Raw genomic sequence first — 23283 nt, forward strand, 5'->3', positions numbered from 1 at the left:
CACCCCAAAAAAGCCTCAATCGAACCCCAATCCACCGCCACTGAAGATAATCTCTCTGTAGGCGATATGGACTTGTTACTCAACCTCAGAGGAAACGAGATGGTAGTCGATCTTGAAATGGACACACAAACACAAACTATAACACCTGACCAGGAGGAATTTCGTGAAGCTACGAGTAGTCAAGCAGTTATGATTGCGGAGGAACAAGATCTGTGTATCAACAAACCAGTGCCTACTAACTTTCGACCCAGTTCTAAATTCACCCCTTTGAGTATCCGGGATACTGTGGACATTTTTCATGAACTGGTCGTTAATGATTAAAAAATCTCGAAAAATGCACAAGTGTAAAACATAAAAATTTCAGTAAACAACAAAAAGAGGTTTCGGCTTTAATCACTAAACTCAAATCTGACCACAATTGTGTAGTGAGAAATGCCGACAAAGGTGGGAATGTTGTTCTCTGGGATAGGGGTCAATATCTAGCGGAGGCACACAAACAGCTTAACAACCGCTCGAATTACATTAAAACAACAGAGCTCGCCATGCAGAAACAATTCGAGCTCTACAATCACCAACTACAAGATTGGTACCAACAAGGCCTTCTATCCTCAGAGGAACTCAAGTTTCTGAAAATCAGTAACCCAACTACCCCAGTGTTTTACCTTATACCTAAGGTGCACAAAGATGTGGCCAATCCACCAGGCCGCCCCATTATTTCGGCAATAGGTGGAGGTTTGGAAAGCACGTCGAAATTTGTTGATTCCTTTTTGTTCCCCTTAGTTAAACTACTTCCCTCTTTTACCCAAGACTCCAGCGACTTTCTAAGAAAAATCTATGACATTCCCTGGGAACCAGACCTTTTACTAGTGACGATTGACGTCTCCACGCTTTATACTAGTATAAGGCACGAAGACGGCCTTCGCGCAGTAAAACATTTTTTGAAGGCAAGACCCATTAAACTATGGCTCCATACACAAATGATCCTGACCATGATTATGACCTGTCTGAACTGCAACAATTTCCTGTTTGAATCCACTCTGTACAAACAGGTGTGTGGGACCGCGATGGGCACCTGCTTCGCCCCCAGCTATGCCAATTTGCATATGGGCTGGTAGGAGGAGCAGGTGGTCCAAGCGGAGTTCCACAAAGAGTGGGGAGAGAACATCCTCCACTGGAGTAGGTATATTGACGACCTGTTCGTCATATGGAAAGGTTCGGAACTTAGTGCACAAAACTTTATTGATAAACTGCAGATCAACAACCTCAATTTAAAGTTTACAAGTAATATCAGTGCCACATCTCTGACTTTCCTAGACCTCACTATTTTTGTTAAAAATGGGAAGCTGCAGTCGACCCTATACAGGAAGCCCACAGCAGGGAACACGTTGCTTCACGCAACAAGCTTCCACCCAAGTAACTTGGTCAGAAGCATTCCGTACGGGGAAAGCTTGAGGGCCATTAGAAACTGTAGCGACCCAGAATGCCTGGAGAAAGAATTACTAACTCTTAACACCCGGTTTGCAGAGCGAGGGTATTCACAAGAGAACATCAAAGGTTGCATTAAAAAAGCAAAAAAGCGCAGCAGGGAAGAAATTTTGTTTAGCCAACATACACAAAAAACTACCAACCTGAACGAAGGTAACCAGGCCAGAATGATAACCACCTACAGTAAAAAGCACTCTGAGGTAAGAAAAATTCTGAACCGGCATTGGCACCTCGTAGCAAATGACCCCCTTTTGCAAGACCTAGTCCCTAAAAAAACGGCAATTACATTTAGGAAGGCCAGATCCCTAAAACAAATGCTGGTGTCTAACATGCTGCCTCCTAAACCTAAAGGAAAAGGATCAGGTTCAGACTGGTTAAAAAGGAAACCAGGCTTTATTAAGTGCACAAAGTGCAAAGCCTGTAAACTGGGAGTCAACACCAACAAATACCAGGGAGGTCTGTCCAAGAGGCTGAAACAAATCAGGGGCTTTTTTGACTGCAAGACCGATTATGCAGTATACGTGCTTCAGTGCCCTTGTGGCCTAAGGTACGTAGGCAGCACCATCCATCCTGTTCACATTCGCATACTACAACATATGCGAGCCATCCAAAACACAGACCCGGCTTACCCAGTGGCACGCCACTTTGAGGACCAACACAATAAAGACGTAACAGGGCTGAGCTACTTTGTCATTGACCAAGTTCCAACAAGTGTAAGAGGCGGAGACAGGTTGAGAAAATTAAGGCGCCTCGAATCAAGGTACATACTCGAACTCAATTCTAAGGCCCCGGGGGGGTTGAACCTTGAAGAAGATCTGAGCACACACCTGTGACATGTTGTACAGCCCCATTAGACAGGCTAGAAATGTCAGCTGTCCTGCAGTAAGAAATCTAAGCTGCAACAATGCAGGTTGAGTCATTGAATGGAGGTAGTGGTGACCTCAGCTATACGTTCCATACTGTATAGTAAAATGTAAAAAATGTAAAAAATGCACAAAATGAATTGGTTTTAAAAAGGGCACCTTCACTTTCTTTACTTTCTCTTCCCTTTCACCCTTTCCTTCCCTTTTCTTTCACTTTCTTTGCCCGTATTACAGACAACAGCGACACAAATGCCCACTGGGGCAAGATTCCTGAAAACAATGACGAAAAGCCACTATCATGAGGCAAGCAGTTTAGCCCACTTTGGGCTTAATGTTAAACCTTTATGCGATGCTTAGTAATTCACACGCAGTGTGTGACTGGTTTTCTAATTTTAATTAAGTACAATGCTTAAATGATTATGTCAGTGAAGTTACTTTGCAATGAGTAAGCAAAAGGTTCGAAAACTATTGAATATGTATTAAGCCATCATGCTTGAATGTAAAACTACGAGTCTGTTTTCACTAGCAGTTGATCTGTAGTTTTAATCACGTGATTTTTTGGTTGCACGAGTTTCTTTAAATGGCGCCTGTTATTTATTGAAGTATCAGTGAACAAGCCTGCTGGTCAGGCGAAACGCGTCCGAGGGCGACAAAAAAATAAAATCACTTTTTGGTCTGCACAAGTCTCGTCATTGGTAGTCTTTTCTGCCTGGGAGGTGAAATATATATATATATATATATATATATATCCTTTCCCTTGGTTCTCTTTTACCGGGTCATGCAGCGCTCTTTATGGGTTTGTTTCCCTGCGGCGGAACCAAGCCGCTCAATATGCAAACACAATCCCTCCCACCGGAGAGATATAAACGGGACAAACTCTCGTGTCTCTTTCTTTTTTTTTTTAAAAAACCTCTTTTTTTTTAGGAATCGCATGTAAGACACAGCACTCCGAACCCCGGAGAGGCTGTAGCAAGTACATTACATCAAAATCAGCGATGCATTTGTCAAGAAAATAAACTTCCCTCCAACGCCCACCCCTTTCCCCAACCACTCCAGGTTCCCCCTCCCCCTATGCACAATGTCTCTCTGATACCATATAGAATAGTTATATACAAAACAGTGTATACATCATGGCCTCCATATGCCCATCACAACCACTCCTCCACGACCCCCGCTGGTGCTGGGGGCTCAAGCCACAGGCCCCTGTGTTCTGCCCACCTTTTCCATATTTTGTAGTGTTTCCGGGGACAGCCTCTAGCCTCGAACACTGGTCGTTCCAATCCCATGCAAAAGTCAAGTCCTTTTTTCCATCCAACCACTGTGAGAGCCCTGGGGTCTTTCCAGGCCTGAGCAATATCCCTTTTCGCCACTGTGAGGCCCAGCAGGAGCAAGTGTCTTTTGTAAATGTTACCTCCCACCCCTTCCAGGATGTGCAGCAGCCCCAACTTTGGAGTACGGGGGAGGTCCCATCCCAGCACCTCCGACAGACAATTCCAAACTCCAGCCCAAAACCTCACTAGGCCACTACAGCCCCATACTGTATGTATGAGGTCACCTGTCTCACCACTGCATCTCAAGCATGCTGGGGACTCAATCAGGCCAGCCTTCCACAATCTCTCTCTGGTATAGTAGGTGCGGTGTAAGTACTTAAACGGTATCAGGCGTAAGCGCACGACGATGGCCGCCCCCATGGGGGATTCAAGGGCTTCACGCCAGTCCTCCTCCTCCAGTTCCCCCACATCATTCACCCATCAATCCCGTCGGGGCTGCAGATCAGAAGAGCAATGTGTAACTAGTGTCTGGTATATACAGGATATTTTCTTCTCACCCAGGTCTTCCATGAACACCTTTGCTTCTATTGGGCTGAATTCTGGCAAGGTATCTAGTCCTTCTAGCGTGGGTGTGAGGGCATGCCTGAACTGTAGATATCTAAAGAACTGTGTGCGGGGCATACTGAATTCATCGCTAAGTTCCTGAAAAGACTTCAGCCTTGTGCCTTTCATGACATGTCCCAGTGCAGAAATTCCTATCGAGTCCCAGCCTCTGAAACCTTGCAACGACCCCAACGCCGGCAGCTGCCCATTGTGCCAGAGTGGGGGTTCCCTCGTCAGCTTCCCCCACCATCCCATGCGACGCAATGCTTGTCGCCAGATTTGAAAAACCTCCTGCGTGGCGCTTGGCAGCCCCTTTTTCAACCGTGCCAAGTACAAGATAGTGTGCAGTGTGTTTGGGTCCATCAGATACCGCTCAAGGGCGTAGGCCGGGTCCCCCCTGTCACCATACCACCAGTCATTTAAGACCACAAGGTGTGCCGCCTGATAGTAGGACAACATATCCGATGTCGCTAGTCCCCCACAATAAGTAGACAAAAAACAAGTACGCAAGGCCACTCTCGACGCTCCCCTGGCCCATAAAAATTGACTTAAAGCGGAGTTAACCTGTTTGAACCATAGCGATTGGATCGGGTACGGGTGGTTCTGCAGCTGGTATAACATGCGAGGGAGGGCAACCATCTTAAATATAGCTGACCTGCCGTAAATATTGAGGGGCATTCGGGACCAGCATTTCATCTCCTGTCGTACCTTGTCCCATACTGGAACAATATTACGTTCCCAAGCAATAGCCGGTGAGACTGTCAAAAACACCCCAAGGTATCTGAGACCCCCAGTCGCCAGCTGCAGCACCGCCGCCCATGCACCAATCCCGGAGCGATCACCCAGCTTCCAGAGCATGGACTTCCGTAAATTCAGGCACAGCCCGATACTTCCCCAAAGATTGTCATAATCTCAAGGACTCGTGGCCCGGATCGGTTCACATCCGTAAGGAAAAACAGAACATCGTCCGCATATAATGCGATCCTATCCGATGGTCCCATTTCCCATTCGAAGCCCCGCATCTGCGCATCTATGCGGACCCATGCAGCTAACGGCTCCATAGCCAGGGCAAACAGGTACGGCGAGAGGGGGCACCCCTGTCTGGTGCCCAGTCCTATTGGGAAGGCCGTCAATGTCTCCCCCGCCACTCTCACTGTGGCTGTCAGGTCGGTGTGCAGCAGCCGAATATACGACAGAAATTGCGACCCTAGGTTTAACCGCGAAAGAAGCGCGAATAGGTCGGTCCAGCTCAGGGAGTCAAAGGCCTTATCGATATCTGCTAGTAGTAGCGCCGCTTGATCTCCTGTTTTAACCATTGCCTCTATTGCCACGTGTGCGCGTCTAATGTTATGCCTCGTCGCTCTTTGGGGCATAAAGCCGGCCTGGTCCAGGTGGACCGGTCCGTGATATACGGAAGCAGTCGATTTGCAAGGGCCTTGGCCAAGATTTTGGCCTCAATATTTAAAAGAGAAATCGGACGATAGGACTCGTGGCGGTTCGGGGGCCGTCCAGGTTTGCAGAACACTACAATTTCAGCATGTCTCCAGTCTGCTGGCAGGAGGCCGTCCTCCCTCGCCGCTTCTAAGGCAGCCCTATAGTGAGGCACCAGCTGGAGATGATATTGTTTGAAAAACTCACTTGGGAACCCATTTGGCCGAGGGCTTTGCCGGTGTTAAGCTCTCCTAGGGCTGTACCTAGTTCCTCCGCCGATAATGGGGTCTCAAGCCGTTCCCGCACATCGTCTGGGAGTGCACGAGGCGGAATATCAGCCACAAATTTGTCTATGTCCAGTGCCGGGATGGAGTCCTGCGGAGCGTATTGGGCTGCGAGGTAGTGAGCAAAGCTATCCGCCAACTCCTTTGGATCTGAAATTGAGGCCCCGGTGTCATCCTTAAGGCCTGGCAGCTCACACGCTTGAAGCGTGTTCTGGCAGAGCCGGTGGAGCATTGTACTGGATTTGTCGCCCCATTGGTATATTCTACTTCTGGTAGCCAACCAGATCTGTCGAGCCTCATCTAGTAGTAGGGATGCGTACGATTACTGTGCCAAAAGCAGCTGCCCCACCCCCTCCCTACGACTCGCAGCCCCGCACTGAGTCTCCAATTGTTTAACTGTCGCTGCTGCCTTCACTATCTCCTCTTTCCGCTTTCGGCGCGCTGCCGCACACCAGGCTATGTCAACTCCACGCAGCGTGGGTTTCAGGGCCTCCCAAGCCATTCTCGCGTCCGCTACTGTGCCCAAGTTTTCTTCCCAGTAGTGAGCAATAGCCGCCCCCATTTGCTGCTGGTAGGCCTCCCGCTGCAAGTTCTAGGCAGAGAGGCGCCACCGAAATGGCTGTCTCTTCTTGTCTAAAATAACGTCTATCACGACCGGAGAGTGGTTCGAGAGACCCCGCGGCAGGTTGAACGCCGAGGCAACTCCCCCCGCCACTGCAGCAGGGACAAAGACGTAGTCCAGTCTCGAAAACAAGTGATGGACCGCAGAAACATAGGAGTATTCTCGTTCGTGTGCGTGAAGGTATCGCCATGTGTCCACCCAGCCCATGCCCGCACCATATCACTCAGTTTAGTGGGAGTATCTGCAATGGGATCACCCCCAGGCCTAAACCTATCCAGTCGGCAGTGCATGACATCATTCCAGTCCCCTCCGATTACTGCCAGTTCCTCTGGAATTTCAGCCCACACTGCAAACAATTTCTCTATCAGTGCTCATTGGAGCGGAGGCGGAGCATAGACGCTTCCAATGATCAGCGTCTCAGTGCCTATCGTTCCTTGTATAAACACATATCTACCCTGTGGGTCGATCCACTGCTTCGCATGAGTGTAGAACATTCTACGGTGCATCAAGATCGCTACTCCCCGAGAGCCCCTTACAAATCCCGCATGATAGACCTGATCATAGCCATATCTCTGCAGGCCCAGCGCTTTGTTACCTAGCAAGTGTGTTTCTTGGAGTAGAAGTACATCCACCTTCTCTCTCTTCCCCAGCCTTAACACTGCACCCCTCTTAATCTTATCAAACATGCCCCTCACATTCCAGCTCATCACTTTCATTAAGGCCCCAGTGGGCCTCTGCTCAATGTTTTCAACCGCCATCGAGGTGTAAACGCAGCAGTGCATGCAGCAACGGGCATTCCGGGCCAGGACGCATCCACAGCATCATTCGAGACAACCATGTGCACAACAACTCACCCCTCCCCCTTCCTCCAGTCTTCAGCCCCCCCCTTGACCCCCCTCCCTTGCCCCAAATCCTCCACACTCAACAAACATTTCCCCAACTTGTCCTCAATTCCCCGGCCTCCCCCCACCCCATACCTCAGCAACATTGAAGTACCTGTCGCGGAATAGAACGTCTCCAGCCCCCAACGGGAGACCCGAGATCGTCTATCCAAACGGAGCCCCACCAACAGCCCCAAGAACACCCCAATTGATCCCCTAAGAGATCAAGCCTCCCCTAACCTGAGGCACGTGTCCGCCTCCTAGTCCATCCCTCCCCACCCAACCAGCATCCCGTGTCAATGAGTCTATAGTTTGTCACACCGTAGTGGTGCCCCTGAAGGCATACCTCATCTCCAGCCAGGCCATCAATGTCTGTCATTTGCCAAAGCTTTGCTGTAGGACGCAGCACTGAGGGGTTAATCTGGATTCCTTTCCCCCTCATGGATCCACCTTCGGAGCGTCCGATGCTGCAGCCTCTCCTGTGTTCCCGCCTTTAGCTGGAGAGCGTTTCGAAGAGCGAGACCTCCAGTTGCTTCTGCTTCGTGAACGTCTGGGGGTCCGCGGCGGCACCGTCGAGGAGGATGAGTCTGAGTCTCTGGCCGGCGGGGTATGCGGTCTAACTCGTACTGTTTCGTCAGTCCAGGCAAACACTTCTTCGGGAGAATTAAAGAATTGAGTACGTGACTGAAAGACCACCCGCAGGCGAGCTGGGTAAAGTAGAGCATATTGAATTTTAAGGTTTCTCAGACGGGCTTTGGCTGCTGCAAAAGACTGCCGCTGCTGCTGCACCAGTTTTGTATAATCTGGGAATATCATGATCCGCTGATTGTCGTACATTAGGGGCTCCTTCAATCGGGCTTGTTTCAGTATCGTGTCTCGATCATGATAATTAAGAAGTCTGGCTATCACCGTCCGCGGGCGTTCGCCAACCGGCGGTTTCTGAGTTAGCGCTCTATGGGCCCGTTCGATGATAAAGCAGCGGGAGAGGGACTCCGGTGAGAGCCAGCCCTGCAACCATTCTGTGAGAAATGCCTCCATGTTGCCCTTTTCGCAGTCTTCCGGAAAGCCAACAAATCGTAGGTTATTGCGCCGAGCTCGTCCTTCGGCATCCTCGGCTCGGAGTGCCAGGCCCCTCTGAATGCCCTCAATATTGGCCACTTTTTTCTTCAAGGTCACCATATCGTCTTCCACTCCAGTGATCCGGGCTTCTGCGTCTGTTATACGGGCCACCGCATTCCGCAGGTCCTGTCGCAGCAGTGTAACATCCGCACCAACGGCCCCTATTTTGGCATCCAGTGTGTCCCTGGATTGGATGATCGCAGCCAGGAGAGCCGCATTGTCCGACCCTGGGCCAGTTGGCTTCCAGAGGCCCCAGAATTCCCACTCGGACCAGTGAATTTGTCAATGGTCCCTTGTTTCGAGGCACCGCTACCGCCTCTGGTCATGTTTGGTTGTCGGCGGGATTCTTCCTGTGTCTCTCGCGGCTGCGACCCCTCGCCGCCTGGGGCCTTTTCCCTTCAGATATTGTCCTCCGGGGTCTGCCAGCTGCACTGCACGATCACTGGGCGTAGATTATCAGGTGGCCCACAATCCAGGCCTCAGCCACAGCCCCGACTCCTAATGCCTGCCCCTGGTATCTTCCTGGTTGGATTACCAATGTTCTTGTCTTTGCGCTGTCTGCCAGGGGGCTTCAGCTCCTATATATCCAGGCCCAACGTTGAACCCCTAGAGCCGATGAGGCAACGTCGTGGAGTTCATCACCAGAGCACAGAATGACGCTCGGAGCAGAAAGCGCCGATGGGGCCCCAACAACACTCCAAATGCAGGCAATGAGTCAGTTCAGGGGGCTCGGCCCAGGGCGCCCCCGCCGCGCCCCACCGCAAGGAGAGGCTCACTTGTTGGCCTAGGTCCAGCGCGACCGCCGGGGTATCTGTTCTTGCCCCCCGCTCCGGTCACCGCTGCCAGTAGTCTCCGAAGCCTGGGGGGAACGGCTGCTGTGTCTAGGGCGCTTCTGGGCCTCAGTCTTCCCCCTAGATCGTCGCCTTCACCTCTAACCAGTCCGCCAGTCGATCGTCAGTCTCGGCAGCGCGACTCTCACCTGAATCCACTGCCGCGACCTCGAGCCACCCAGCGGTGCCGCAGGGGCCGCACCAATGAGGCCGCCGCCGCTCCCGCTCCTTTCCGGGCACCTCCAAACTCGAGGTCCCGGCGTCTCTCTCTGCGGTAGGCCGCTCCCCTCGCGGAGACGATATGGCACCCTCCGAGCCCGCAATTGGACTCAGACTCACTCTGAGTCTATCGATACCCCTCCGCTGCACCACGCAATATTGGGCTGCTCTCGGGTGCGGGGGAGGAAGGGTATTTTGACGGATTACTGAAGCGGCGGGACGGAGCTCAGGTAAGCCACGTCCGCCATGTTAGCTGCCTTAGCCACGCCCCGTGTCTCTTTCTTTTTGCACTTTTTATTCCTTCAACATGCGGCTGATAGGCATAGTATGATCATACTTTGCCTATCAGCCGCATGTTGAAGGAATAAAAAGTGCAAAAAGAAACAGACACGAGAGTTCATCCCATTTATATCTCTCCGGTGTGAGGGATTGTGTTTGTATATATATATATATATATATATATATATATATATATATATATATATATATATATATATATATATATATATATATATATATATATATATATATATATATATATATATATATATATATATATATATATATATATATATATATATATATATATATTCACTGAAAAAACCATAGGTTATAGACCATATATAGTTAGGAATTAGCATTTACAAAACCTTATTTTACTCACACAAAACCATTGAAATTCGCATATATAGTTAGTTGCACTAACTATATATCGCGCACCCGCAATCCACTGCTGATCATGTCACATATTACATCATTCATGACATGGTCAGTGACATCACTGATGACATATCAAATGACATCACTGATGACATCACTGATGACAACATCGCGGGTGCGCGATATATAGTTAGTGCAACTAACTATATATGCGAATTTCAATGGTTTTGTGTGAGTAAAATAAGGTTTTGTAAATGCTAATTCCTAACTATATATGGTCTATAACCTATGGTTTTTTCAGTGAATTTTCAAGGTTTTGTAAATGCTAATTCCTAACTATATATGGTCTATAACCTATGGTTTTTTTCAGTGAATTTCAATGTTTTTTTTAATAGCAAATATCAAAAGCTGTAAAATGTATTCTTCATTTAAAGGAAAAATATCTTTTATATGTATTTAATATAATTTTTTAGGGAAAGAATTTATCAACTATCATGCTGAAGAAGAGTGTGGGGAAAAAAAACCAAAGAGGCGGACTAAGAGGAAAGAACAATCAGTTCAAAAATACAATTGCTTTAAAGCATGAAGTGCTTTTCCACACATTTACATTTAAATAACCCATATTAGAACATACAAAATATCTACAGAGGAGATGGTGTACATTGAATTTTAGACTCTTCATTGGTACCTACATGTTGGTACTTACATCACCCACACAACACAACAGCTCTATTCAGAGCTACCCTACCTCAAAGCACTCTAAAATATTATTTTACTATTTCCCTTGGTTTTCCCCTTGTTACGCTTTCCGGAACGCTACCCGGTGCGCGGACCGGGCGCTAACCGTGCGAAAATTTGAAAAAAAAAGGGGTTTTTTTTACATATATGTAGTCACCCTCAGAAAACCTAGGGGGTCAGGATATGTCTCCTTTGCCCCCTTATACCCATTCCCAACATTGTTTATCCTCCATCTTGTGACTAAATTCTTCCGAAACACAAGATGGCGGACTCCCGTTACGCTACCGGTGAGCTACCCGGTTCGCGTACCGGGTAGCGCTTCCACCGCGAAAAATCGGAAAAAAAATTATTTTATTTTTTTGCCCTGCGGGGCCCTTTAATAGCCCCTACATCAATCCTAGGGGGTCAGGAGGGGTCTACCTTGCCCCCTTTCATTCATTTCCCCCTTCGTTTATTTCCACCTCTTGTCTCTCAAGATGGCGGCCGCTCCGGACTGTTTAGAATGTTGAGAGTCACCGGAGAGCCAATCCGCTACCGGGACGCTGTCACAGATATATATTTTTTTGAATGTTAATTTCTCAAAATCCACTGGAGCACATATCTTGAGACCTAGCAAAGGCACATCGGGCAAACAGTCTCTACAATTTTGCCAAGTTTCATAGAAATCCATTCGGCCGTTCGAGCTAAAAGTGAGTCCAACCGCCCTATGGAAAACTCAATGTTAAAAACACGTTTTGGGACCCCCCTTTTTTCTCGGCCCCCGCTTGACGAACCCCCCCAAACTTTCAGGGGACGCTCAGAAACAAAATGTGCCATTTTCCTGCAAATTTCAGCCAATTCCGTTCATCAACGCCAAAGTTATTCAACATAGAATTTTCAGAAATCCCTATTCAAAAAAATCCTAACTATATATACCTACTGGCGACCGCCAGTAGGTAATATATATATATATATATATATATATATATATATATATATATATACTAGCATCCCGTCCCGACGTTGTCCGGGTATGAATTGCTGCCGCACAGTAGTATATTGTTTTGTAGGATTTTGTTTTGATAGCATTTCTTATCTGTGACAGGCCTGTGAAACGCTCTGATTCACAGTGCACTGCTGATGCACTTAAGAGTGCGCGTTCAGTAGTGTGTGAACTCTAGTTTCTCTACTTTATTTTTCCTTGCAATATTATATAGCGCGAACTCGACAACATGGCATGAGCACAATTTACATTACAGAAGAACACATTCATTTGTGGTAAGCACGGGGAGACAAATCGATTTGCCTGGAATCACAGGATGTTGAGCTGATGCCGAGATTCAATTGTAGCTCCCCAGCTCTAAAGTTCGCAATTCTAGAACTTGTGGCGGGAGGTGTGTCTAAAAGTGTATGTTGGTGCTGGCCATCAATGAGAGAGACCTGTGCAATTTTCAAATAGGTGGTGAAAAAATATGAGTATGTTGCTGGAGATGTGGGCTGCCATGCCACCAATGTACTTACCGGTGGAGGGTAAACACCCATTATTCCGCAACTTTCTTTCCGCATACCATCACTCCGCATACTTTCATTACAAAAGTACCATGACTCCGCAATGCCATTATAATGCATGGCATTACATTTCATATGCTTTTACCACGCATACATTTACAACGAAATTCGTTGTAAATGCATGAATGGTAAAAGCATGCTTTTTTAAATGTTTGTGTAAGGGGCATTCTTAGGGTTCAGGGCTAGGTTTGGGTTTTGGGGTACAGGGGTATTTTAGGGTTCAGGGGTAGTTTGGGTTTTGGGGTACAGGGTTATTTTTAGGGTTCAGGGCTAGGTTTGGGTTTTGGGGTACAGGGGTATTTTTAGGGTTCAGGGGTAGGTTTGGGTTTTGGGGTACAGTGATATTTTTAGGGTTCAGGGCTAGGTTTGGGTTTTGTGGTACAGGGGTATTTTTAGGGTTCAGGGGTAGGTTTGGGTTTTGAGGTACAGTGGTATTTATAGGGTTCAGGGCTAGGTTTGGCTTTGGGGTACAGGGGTATTTTTAGGGTTTAGGGATAGGTTTGGGTTTTGGGGTACAGGGTATATTTATAGGGTTAAGATGGGTTAGTGTTTTAGGGTGTTGGGGTATTTTAAGGAGTAAGGGTGAGTTATGATTATGGGGTGCAGGGGTATTTAAAGGGAGCAGGGTGGGATTAGCACACGATATGAGACATGGCATGAAGGGCGGAACGTACCACACGCCCCCAGTGTTTGTCACGCCCACAGCACAACGCAGACATGCCCACAAGGGACTACTTTGCAGGCACGGTTATTTTACCTTTTAAATGTATATGGTGGGCGTCTGCATAGCCTATGTCCTTCTGCTGCAACTGCCCTTTCCAACGCTGTATTGGCTGTTGTGATTGGTGCTGTGGTTCCTGAGATTACCCACCTCAAAGGTTTGGGCTCTCTCTTTATTATATTAGTATAGATAGATATATTTTGCCTCAATGTGGTTCCTGTTGGAGCGCGCAGCAGCGGGGTGCAGGCGTTGGGCATTTCAATTCCAAAATCACAAAAGACGCAGCCCTCTGGAATCGTGCAACGTGATCTTTATTGCTGATACAGAGCCAGTCTGTCACACCGACGCGTTTCGGCCAACTTGGCCCTTATCACGGTGGAGAGCACTACTCTTATCTCTGTATTCATACCATTTCCTGTGCATTACATTTCCCATGAACTTCTGGGAGTTGTAGTTCAATTTAAAAAAAAACAACACTTCAACCCTCCTGACAGAATGATTATTGCGCAAACAGAATTATACTGTGCATCCCTTACGTGTTGTATCAATGTGATTTAAAAATACATTAGTTATTACATTTAGTACAAGACGGGTTGGTACATTATTTTGGAAATGGTAGCATTTTAGTCAAATAATCCTTTATAACCTTTTGAGTAAGAGGTTATGGGCCTCTCTTCATGATTTCGCTAGAGTATATTCAATTTTTCTGGAATAATACGCGCTGAAGCGGCAGTGCCTCACTGAGTATCCCCAGTGATCAGTGATTAGGTGCCCATCGGCACCCGCTAGCTGTAGGAATATATATATATATATATATATATGTATATATATATATATATATATATATATATATATATATATATATATATATATATATATATATATACAAAAAAAGAGTTGACCTCAACGAGGTGCACTCAAAAACAGGTTTCTTCCTCTTTTATTTCAGATATGACAAAACCAGAAAAGGTCATCAAATTAAGTAGCAATAGCAAAACAAGCACTTGCTCAGCTTAAATAGTTCCGTCCCCAGTAGGCCTCTCGGTGAGTTCAACTTGTGGATGATGGTGTTTGTAGTTTTGCTACAAGTCCCAGCACCCCAGTGGGTCCACTGCTGCTCAGCAGAAAATAACAGAAAAAGAATGTATACTCAACAGTGGGCTAATCCAATGCACATTCCTGGAATTGTTGGATATTTGTAAAGAGCCTGCGGTTCCAGTAGTGACTAAGGGTAAAAGTCACTGGGAACCTGCTGCTTGACGTGGTGATGCATCCTCAAGGCTATACAGGCCGTTTTATTTGCAGAAAAAGAGTTGTCCTCAATGAGGTGCACTCCAAACAGGTTTCTTTCTCTTTTATTTCAGCTAAAACAAAACCGGAAAAGGTAATCAAATTAAGTCATCAGGCTTAATGAGTTTCGAACTTAACAGTTCTTGTTCACAAGCCATAAGTCGAGCGAAGCAGCAATAACAAAACAAAACACATGATCAGCTAACATAACAGTGGGCTAATCCAATGCACATTCCTAGAATTGTTGGATGTTTGGGTTTTGCTGTAGGTGAAATAAAAGAGGAAGAAACCTGTTTGGAGTGCACCTCTTACAGGACAACTCTTTTTATATCTATATATATCTATATATATCTCTAGTCAGGTAATGGACCGGCTGGTTTTCTATGAGGGCGATGGTATGGGCAGAAAATATACCTACCGGTGTGGCTTTGTCCGTAGGGGCAACTCTTTTTTGACTTATGGATTACGGCTCGCCTGGACGTGGAAATTGCCCGCTGCATTTGTGCAGATCCTGATGACAACGATACACGTGTCAGCTAATGGACCGGCTGGTTTTCTATGAGGGCGATGGTATGGGCAGACTGCTTGTGGATCGTTCGTCTGCCTACCCACTGGGGACAACATTCGAACAATTATCCTGAGCAAAACGGAAATCCACATGGGTAACACTTCCAAAGACTCCAAATACCAGAAGGCTTTGAGGCCCAATTGTGGGCGGGACTGCCATTCACTTAAAATGGAGTATTTGTGTATTCATTTTGTTTGACATTGTAATGCCTGTGAACAAGGGCGTGGTTTGCCCGAAACGCGTAAGGTAACATTACTTTTACTTGTCTGTGAGCAGAACATAGGCGGTGTGCACCCTCATTAAACGAGAAAATATACCTACCTGTGCGGCTTTTTACGTAGGGTCAACTCTTTTTTGACTTATATATATATATATATATTTTCTTTTTCACTGAAAAAACATAGGTTTTACAGACGTTATAGTTAGGAATTAGCATTTAAAAAACCTTAGAAATTCACACAAAAAAATAGGTTTAAGGGACGTTATAGTTAGTTGAACATTTGACTCATATAAAACCAGAGAAATTTGCCTGTTATAGTTAGTTGAGCTAACTATAACTCACGCGCCCGCAATGCACTGCTGATGATGTCACATATTACTCATGACATGGTCAGTGACATCACTGATGACATCACTCATGACATCATCCACGTGACAATCTGATGCACATACTGAGGCTCTAATATAAACTTTGATGCACCCATTCTAAAATGCTGACTACCATTTTTGAAACCATACACAGAAGAATGCATATACTACATAGCACTCACTATTTTCTAGGTCTACACACACATCCAGTCACTCATACATGTAGTTACTCATCAAAAGAGGATTATAATATGTACCAAGCTCCATCACCACACAAATTCTATCCTCCATATTGCTAAACTCGTAAATGATGCGCATTTCATATCCGATGAGTTGTGGCACCGCGTCCCTTGTAACATCATACACGCATGAAGTCACTCCAAGTACTACTTTGGTATCCGACGGGGTATGCAGTACCAAGCCACGTGTTACGTCGTGTACTTATGGGGTCGCACCTGCTGCGCGTTGCGTATTCGACGAGTACATGCTGCCAGGCCCTGTTTTATGTCACAGACGTATAGTATTGCGCCGGGTACGCCATTCCCATTTTTTGGGGGGTCTCAAAAGTATATCTAAATAACTTTAAACAGTATATAAGAGCACGCGAAAACCTAAATTATTTCAAACATTTATATATTTCTAACTGTAATAAACGTATTAAATTTGATAAATATATTTTTTGTCAAAATCATGTCAGGTGCGGCCTCCTTGCGTGCTCGGTGCGCGATTGCCATGTGACCTTAAAAAAAAGCATTTGATTGGTTCATAACATTTCCCATTGTAACAGCTGTACGCCCCCACCCGTGTTACTCATTCTCTCTACAGCGTTTAATGAGAGACACCTCGTCTGCTTAGAAAGCTTTTTTGAAAAGTGTTTTCCTGTATACACATATCTTATAATACACATAACATGCAACGATAATCTTCATCAGTATTCATGCTCTGTACATTAGCCTTCCACGTGTGATTGCCATGCATCTCAAATGTTCCATCAAAAAATAAATATGTGTTACACGATGCCCCTGGTGTGTGTGTGTGCACATTATTGTGCTGCCTTTTGGCCTGGGTATTGGTGGCTCTAAGGAGACTCATCAGCCATGGGCAGACTGCACATCCTAGATCACATGCCAGCTCCTTAACAATAGTTTCCGCTCTCCGACACATGCTACACTAATCTAAATTGCACACTCTGCGAGGTCAAAACTACAAAAGAAACACACATAAGTACACTTTCTGGCCAGACAGGAACTGAACAACGCCCAAGTCCCCGGAATAAATATTCACACCCCTACGCTGGCCTGGCGTACGCAAACCCAGCCCACTGTGCTACGTATAAATAGGATATCCACAATGCCACAGGTCACTCTTCTTCCACACTACCTCAAATGATATGCTGCAACCACCACACATATCACAATGCGCAATACAAAAAAAGAAATGGATCCATGAGGTGTACACCGTCCTAGCAATCAACAAAGGCTCTAAATTGTGAGCCCTACTGCCCGTCATCTACGAAAGGGATCCATGAGGTGTACACTCTCCTGTAATGTAATGTAATGTAATGTAAATGTAATGTAAAAAGGATTTATAGAGCGCAACATACACCGGACGGTTTCTTGGCGCTGTTCACAAAATCAGGAAGAGACAGAGAAGGGAGGGCAAGGGAGCTTATGTGTAAGCACAGCGGAAGAGGTGAGTTTTTAGGAGAGACCTGAAGTGAAAGTAGGAGGAGGAAAGTCTAAGTTCCGGAGGGAGAGAGTTCCAGAGTGAAGGGGCCAGAAAAGAGAATCTGAGGCCTCCGTGCTTTTTGCGCCTAAACCTGGGCGTCTGAAGGAGAGCATGGTGAGAAGATCAGAGGGGTCTGGAAGGGACGTACGGGTGCAAAAGCGACGAGATGAAGGAGGGGCCGATGCCGGCCAGGGATTTGTGGATCAAGCAGCCTAGTTTGAATTGACAACGCTCTGATACCGGAAGCCAGTGAAGGGCTTTAAGGAGAGGACGGACGTGGTGATGTTTAGGTTGGTGGTAGATGAGGCGTGCTGCCTGATTCTGTATCAGCTGAAGTCTTTTGATTTGATATTGCGGGATACCTGCGTATAGGGCGTTGGCATAGTCAACCCGAGAGATGACTAATGCCAGCAACGTCAGGGTGAGGGCTTCGGTGGTCAGAAAATGGGCGATTTTACGAATCTTTCTGAGCTGGTGGAAGCAGGAAGACACTGTAGCACTGACCTGATGTTGCATAGAAAGATCATGAGAGATGTAGACCCCCAAGCTTTTTACCTTGTCAGCAGGGCAGGGGGAGGGACCAAGGGCAGGGGGCCAGAAGGTGGAGTTCCAGGGGTTGGATGGGCCTCCGACAAGAACAAGCTCCGTCTTGTCGGGATTGAGTTTGAGATGGTGAGTGCCCATCCAATTGCTGATGTGACAGAGGGTAGACTGAAAATCCTGAGCCGCATCCTGCGAGGAGTCAAGATTGAAGATGAGCTGAATGTCATCTGCATAGTTAAATGCAGTGACATTCCTTCCCCGGAGGGAGCGGATCAGAGGGGTAAGGTACAAATTAAAAAGAAGTGGGGACAAAGACGAACCCTGTGGCACACCGCAGGTGAGTTTCATCCTGTCAGCTGAAAAATGGGAGAGTCGGACAGATTGGTGGCGGTTCGTCAGGAATGAACGGACCCAATCAAGGGCCGTCCCTCCGATACCAGCCTCTTTGACACGGTCGACCAAGATGGTATGGTCGACCGTGTCAAAGGCCGCCGACAGATCCAGAAGAATCAGGGCTTGGTGGGTGTTAGAATCGGCGCCTCTACGAAGTTCCTCCATTACAGAGAGGATGACCGCCTCTGTCGAATGGGCGGGTCTGAACCCGGCCTGCTGGGGGTCCAAGAAGTTGGATTCCTCGATAAAAGAGCTGAGGATACTAGTTACATACGTCTCGAGTACTTTGCTTAGGTAGGGAAGAAGGGAGATGGGGCGGAAGTTGCCCATAACCGTAGGGTCGCAGTGAGTTTCTTTAGAATGGGAACTACCTCTGCGTTCTTAAACTGGCTGGGGACCTCTCCTGCAATCAACACTCCATCTAAATTGTGAGCACTGCTGCCGTAATGTTTGCTCACACAATAATGACAGCAGGTAAGCAGAGTGGCCTCGGTGCACAGGGCCTCCAATTGAGCGTGGTGCGGCGAGAGGGGTGGGGTGCTTCAACCTGGCTCTGCAGGTGCGAACATTGTTGTGTGTAATGATGTGGTCTCTGACCTCATTCAGTCTCATCTCTGTCTCATTTTAAAGACCTGCTGGACCGTACTGAAGGCCTGAGCCAGCGGGCAGCGCTGCTCTACAGACACCTCTTCAGCGCGGTTTTGCGGGAGGGGTGGGATACATCAGCCAGACTGCGCACGTGTGAATAAGCGATATTGTCTCATTTTAAAGACATGCTGTACCATAAGGTAGGCCTGAGCCTACGGGCAGCGCTGCCTTACAGACACCTGTTGAGGGCGGTTCTGCAGAAGGGGTGGGGTTCATCACCCTGAGTGCACACTTGCGAAAAAGCGATGTTGCCATGCGTAATAATGTGATCTCTGACCTCATTCAGTCACATCGGTCTAATTTTAAGGACCTGCTGGACCGTACTCTAGGCCTGAGCCAGCGGTCAGTGCTGCCCTACAGACACGTGGCGTTGGCTTTTAGGACACTGTAGTGAGCTCCTTACTAAGTGTACATGCACACAGGCTCCCGCCACTGCATTACCGGCGCACATTATGCTTCTAGCATGCGCTCTGTTCCTTTCTATGTTACCGTTGGCATAACATATTATTATTCAACCTTGTGTATTCTCCTGCACTCCAACTCCTCTTTGAACCATGATTACCACTAACAGTTGGTAGATCGTACTTCAAAAACGAAGGATGCACTCAACTCCTATTTTCTATCAAGCTTGAAATAAACCTTCATTTACCTCCAGACTTTTCCACCATTACATTATTTTTCCCTTTTCAGACATTCCATTGGTTGCCAAAGAAGGGCGGAGCGGGAGCTGACCCCGCAATGATGCCCTGGCATTCTGACACCTTCCATCGTGGTATCAAGACCCCGTCCCTGACCGGAGACCTGGTCTACCGTTCAAACGTACCCCGGACTAGGAGCTTGCACCAACATGTAGTGGGACACACTCGTGGTGGCAGATGAGCAGTGAAGCCTCGGTGTGCAAGACCTACAATTGAGCACAGTGCGGGGAAAGGGGTTAGGGTACAGCACCCTGGGTGAACAGGTGCATGCAAACGATTTTCCCGTGGCTAATAATGTAGGACTATATTATCAAAGAACGGCGATAACATTATCTCCACTTTAGCGACAGGAAACTGCAGCTAAAGCGAAGATAAGGGGTTGATAATATGCCCTTGTGAATTCCCATAGAACCTCAGGTTCACACCAGAACCTGGGTTTCTATGGGAATTCACAAGGGCATATTATCAACCCCTTATCGTCGCTTTAGCAGCAGTTTCCTGCCGCTAAAGCGGCGATCATGTTATCGCCCTTCCTTCATAATATGGCCCATAATCTCTGGCCTCATGTATTTAATTTTAGGGACTTGCTGAACCACACTCTTTCTCGCAGACCCCAGCGTCCTAGACAAATGGGCGATGGAGGGTAAACACTAAGGGCTGGGTGCAATAGACTGACGCTCTGTCTCCTCCTCCCTCTCTTCTTTTGACTCTCCCTCCCCTTCTCCCTCCCTTCCACCCACTCCCCCTCCCTTCCATTCTCACTATGGTCCTTTCATGTGTACTCCCATTTTATTACCTTTTCCACATAGCACACATACTTAAGGTTCATTTTTGTCTTGCAGGTTTCCTACACTGCTTCCACTGGAGTCCAACCCACGTTTTATTTATTATACTGTTCTATTAAAGTTACTTTTCTATTTATTTCTGTTTCAATAAAGGTTACTTTTTTCAAATAAATAACTTGAGTGTATAGGTCTTCTTTTCCTGACAACATTTGTCTATTATTTATTGTGAAAATCATCTGTTTATAGGAGATTTTAAGGACAATATTATTTAATATTAGAGTGCACCTACCAAACATAATGTAACTGACTATTAGACAAATGAAGCCTTGGTAATTATACAACTGCAAGAGTTCTATGAGTGTGTCACTCTTTAACACCATAAGTACTGCCGTGTGATTACAGAACCAATAAGGCACTGCCTAGGACCACCGAGGCTTCAGGGACTGCTGTGGCCCGCCCTGCATATTTAAATAAAGACACAGAGTGTGGTGATCCCCGGACTTCAGTTGGCCTCGAATCCCCAAACAATTAGTAAACAATACCCGGGAAGGTGTCCCTCCCCATGACTGCAAAACGTCTCTGTGCCTTAACGCGCCTAATTTACATGTGACATCAAGATCCCCAGTCCTACAGAGACCCCGCAATATAATAATTGGATTGGCCACCGAACATTACCCACCCACCAGGAGCTTCATTTAAACGAACGGTTGAGACCCCGCTTTTTTTGTTGTTGTTCTTTTCTCTCCATTCTTACCATCCGCATCCCCTCTATTACAGGGATACGAGGTTTTCCTCCTCTCGCTTCAAGTAGTCTAACAAGTATTTGCTATCACAGGGTGGAAGCCATACACCACCCTCTAATAGCAAACACAAATGTCCAGCGAATGCACACCCCAGGACCATGATGCATTTGGTAGTATAAACGCATACCAACACTACTTACACACGTGTAGTACAGCAACCAAAATGTAGTAAAGCAGCAGAGGAAGCACAAAATCTAAAAATATAAATCCTACCAGAAGTATGAGCCGACGACCCTGGCATGAGCAGAAACACAAACAAAATGGGTCTTCAGCACAACGCAAGCAATTTTGAAATATTGGTGAGTGGTGCCTTCTTTTTGCTTCTCCCGCACATCGCCAAATTTATTGTAGTGAAGAGGCAGGCAGCAGTGGATCCAATAAATGGTTTTATCACAAGAAAACAAGTCACCTGAAACAACCACCAACAGGAGCAGACAGCAAAGCAACCGTCTAATCCAGCACAGTGTACAAACTCCGCAAGGTTCCCCTCATGACAGCCCCACATTCTAACATTACTTACTGAGGGCCATATTATCAAGGAACGGCGTTAAAATTATCGCCGCTTTAGTGGCAGGAAACTGGCGCTAAGATGGCGATAAAAGGCTTGATAATAGGCCGTAGAGAATTCCAATAGAAGCCTAGGTTCTGGTGTAAACATGGGCTTCAATTGGAATTCTCTACGGCATATTATCAAGCCCATAATCGCAGTTTTATCGGCAGGAAACTGCTGCTAAAACTGCGATAATTTTAATTCCGTTCCTTGCCCGTCATCTTTTTTGCTGCCTTAAATCTACCTGCTGCTGTTTTTTCTAGGGCACAGAAAAGCGCCATCTGTCCGGCGAAAGGCCACATCCATAAAGGCCCACCACTTCTGCCTGGAACTTAATTTCCCAGCATTCCTCGCGGCGCACACGCCGTGCACCGAGTTTGTGGCGCTAAGAGGCGCTTCAAAAGGGGCCAGAGCTCCCTCTGTGCGGGAGCTCGTCATCTTTTTTGCTGCCTTAAATCTGCTGATATTGCCCTACCTGCTGCTGTTGTTCCTGGGGACACAGAAAAGCGCCATCGGTCCGGCGAAAGGCCACATCCATACCGGCCCACCACTTCTCCCTGGAACTTCATTTCCCAGCATTCCCCGCGGCGCGCACGCCGCGCACCGCGTTTGTGGTGCCAGGAGGCGCTTCAAAAGGGGGCAGAGCTCCCGCTGTGTGGGAGCCCGTCATCTTTTTTGCTGCCTTAAATCTGCTGATATTGCCCTACCTGCTGCTGTTGTTTCTGGGGGCACTGAAAAGTGCCATCAGTCCGGCGAAAGGCCACATCCACACCGGCACAACCCTTCTACCTGGAACTTCATTTCACAGCATTCCTTGCAGCGTGCACACTGCGCACCGCATTTGTGGAGCCAGGAGGCTCTTCAAAAGGGGCAAGAGCTCCTGCTGCGCGGGACGCGTGCAGGCGCACCCGGGCAAAGCCCGGGCCAAGAGCGGGCCCATCTGCCCCCTCAGAGCCCAAAGGAGGCCAGGCTGGGCTACCCCTCTGAATCCATCCTCAATTTAAAGGTTAGTGCCGCCAATATACTGAACTGTATTTTCGACTAACCGTCTGCTTATTAAGTAATCGTTTAGGTACTAACTCTTGTGCCAAGATGAGCAAACAAGAAGGAAAGGGGACAAGTATGCTACAGGGTTCTAGTGTGGTGGGGACATTGGACAAATTTATAATGAGAGCGACTTCTGTTTTGGAGAAAGAGATCGCAATCACTGAGCGACGTTTATCACTTGAACCGCTAGTGACTAAAAGATCCTCCTTGGGAGCTTTGGCAATAGTTTGTACCCCTGGCCATGATCATCATGCAACTATAATTACAACTACTATCACCGACATGGCGAGTGGATCCTCATATTACCCAACTGCGTCACCAGATGTATCCATAATATCGCGAACTGCAGAGACCCCTAAAGAGCTTG

General features: G+C 47.1%; 1 protein-coding gene across 1 annotated transcript in view; it reads left to right on the forward strand.

Annotated features, from left to right (window-relative positions):
* The first annotated feature begins 542 nt into the window (after positions 1-542).
* The window catches only part of LOC147711981 (uncharacterized), a 38872-nt gene continuing 16131 nt past the window's right edge, over positions 543-23283 (forward strand). Inside the window, exon 1 of the mRNA XM_086919572.1 lies at positions 543-732. Within this exon, the coding sequence (XP_086775698.1) occupies positions 543-732 (190 nt within the window). The remainder of the gene's footprint in view (positions 733-23283) is intronic.

The sequence above is a fragment of the Lissotriton vulgaris genome, chromosome 5 (genome assembly GCF_964263255.1).
Source record: "Lissotriton vulgaris chromosome 5, aLisVul1.2, whole genome shotgun sequence".
In the NCBI taxonomy this organism is placed as follows: Eukaryota; Metazoa; Chordata; class Amphibia; order Caudata; family Salamandridae; genus Lissotriton; species Lissotriton vulgaris.